This window comes from Malania oleifera, chromosome 12, assembly GCF_029873635.1.
Source record: "Malania oleifera isolate guangnan ecotype guangnan chromosome 12, ASM2987363v1, whole genome shotgun sequence".
Classification (NCBI taxonomy): Eukaryota; Viridiplantae; Streptophyta; class Magnoliopsida; order Santalales; family Ximeniaceae; genus Malania; species Malania oleifera.
In genome coordinates, this window is record NC_080428.1 from 67,211,717 (window position 1) to 67,213,174 (window position 1,458).

Sequence of the window (1,458 nt, forward strand, 5' to 3'; positions counted from 1 at the left end):
ACCCTGTTATATATCTTCTTACATTGTAATATACATATATTATTTTCTATTTTGGTGCAAAAATTGAATAAGACTACCTAAGAATTTACAGAACATGGTTAACAAGAGAGTTAAATTCTTTTCTTTTTGATGATCGGGAGTTTGAAGTGGCTAGCGTCATCTCCTTATTGAATTGGTGGTAAATTAATTGCACCCGTCACAACTAGCGCATGATAATTTAAAATTTGAAACTTATTAATTACTTAGCAAGCCCTTACATCTACGTAATTAACAATTATTTGCAGAAGCAATCCTCCATAAACTTCAAGAACTCATTGGTGTCGATCATCCCATCTCCATTCCGATCAAAAGCACTGATCATCCTCCTGCATTCCTCGACTCCCAATCCTTCCTTCACGCCCAAACAACTGGCAACTCTCTGCAACTCACTAGCATCTATGAACCCATCTCTGTTCTCATCAAACACGTCAAAAGCTTCCTTCACCTCCTCCAAAGTTGGCTCCTCCTCCTCAAACAACTCTGCAGCCTCAACAGCACCAAAGCTCTCCTGAAGCTCCCCACCATCTGGGTCACAACACATTCCAAGCCTCTCCATCACCACCTCCAACTCTCCCCTGCATAGACCCACTTTGTTTATGCACAAATCTCTGTTTATGGGCTTCCAAATCTTCAACTCGGCGAAGATATATCTCACCAGGGACTGCAGAAATAGCAGAAATAATGAGAACCCAGATGCAATCCCGGCCTTTCGCTTTTCCTCCATTTCAGAATTCAACAATGGGGAGAGACAGAGAGAGAGAGATGCAAAGCCCCACTTCGTTTCTGCTCAATGCTCTGTTTTTGCATGCTTCACTTAGATGTCAAGAATGGTTGTAGATATAGTAGGCAATTGGCTTATGCTGGAAGGCGAGTGGGGAAGCAATTGTGACTTTCCTTGAGGGGAGTTGGAAGGTTAAGAAAAGCTTCTTGCAATTTTCCTAGAAAATGTGTCATGTCAATCTCGTTTTAAAGTTGGGAAATATTTTTTTTACTTTTAAATTTTAACTTTTTAAAAAATTTAGCTTATTTTTAATTTTTCAAAAATTTTAATAAAAAATGTATAAAATGAAGAGTTTGTTTAAATGTGAGAAATAATTTTTCATTTTCTATTTCTAAATTTCAAAATAATTATAAAACAAGACAAGTTATTTTTAAAATTTTTCAAAGATTATTTAAGTTAATATTTGAAATTATGAATTTTGGAGTTTGAATTTGAATTTATATAAATTTAGAAGAAACTCTATCCATAATTTATACAAGTTAAAGCTCAAGATAAGAATTTCATGTGTTGGTATGCAAAGTAAGAATTACTAATTTTAAAAATAATAAAAAGGATGTTTTCTAAATTTTCTATATAATTTTAAAAATTGAAAAAAAAATAGTGTGCATTTTTGTAATTATATGAAAATTTTAAAATTA

General features: G+C 33.5%; 1 protein-coding gene across 1 annotated transcript; it reads right to left on the reverse strand.

Moving 5' to 3' along the window:
- Nucleotides 1-219: 219 nt before the first annotated feature.
- On the reverse strand, nucleotides 220-840 carry LOC131144621 (probable calcium-binding protein CML46). Its single transcript, XM_058093355.1, has one exon. It carries the CDS (start codon nucleotides 761-763, stop codon nucleotides 275-277), a length of 489 nt encoding a protein of 162 aa, XP_057949338.1. The 5' UTR covers nucleotides 764-840; the 3' UTR covers nucleotides 220-274.
- Nucleotides 841-1,458: the final 618 nt, after the last annotated feature.

Excerpts from the sequence above, each read along its gene's own strand:
- LOC131144621 (XM_058093355.1), bottom strand. The coding sequence starts at position 763 with ATGGAGGAAAAGCGAAAGGCCGGGATTGCATCTGGGTTCTCATTATTT.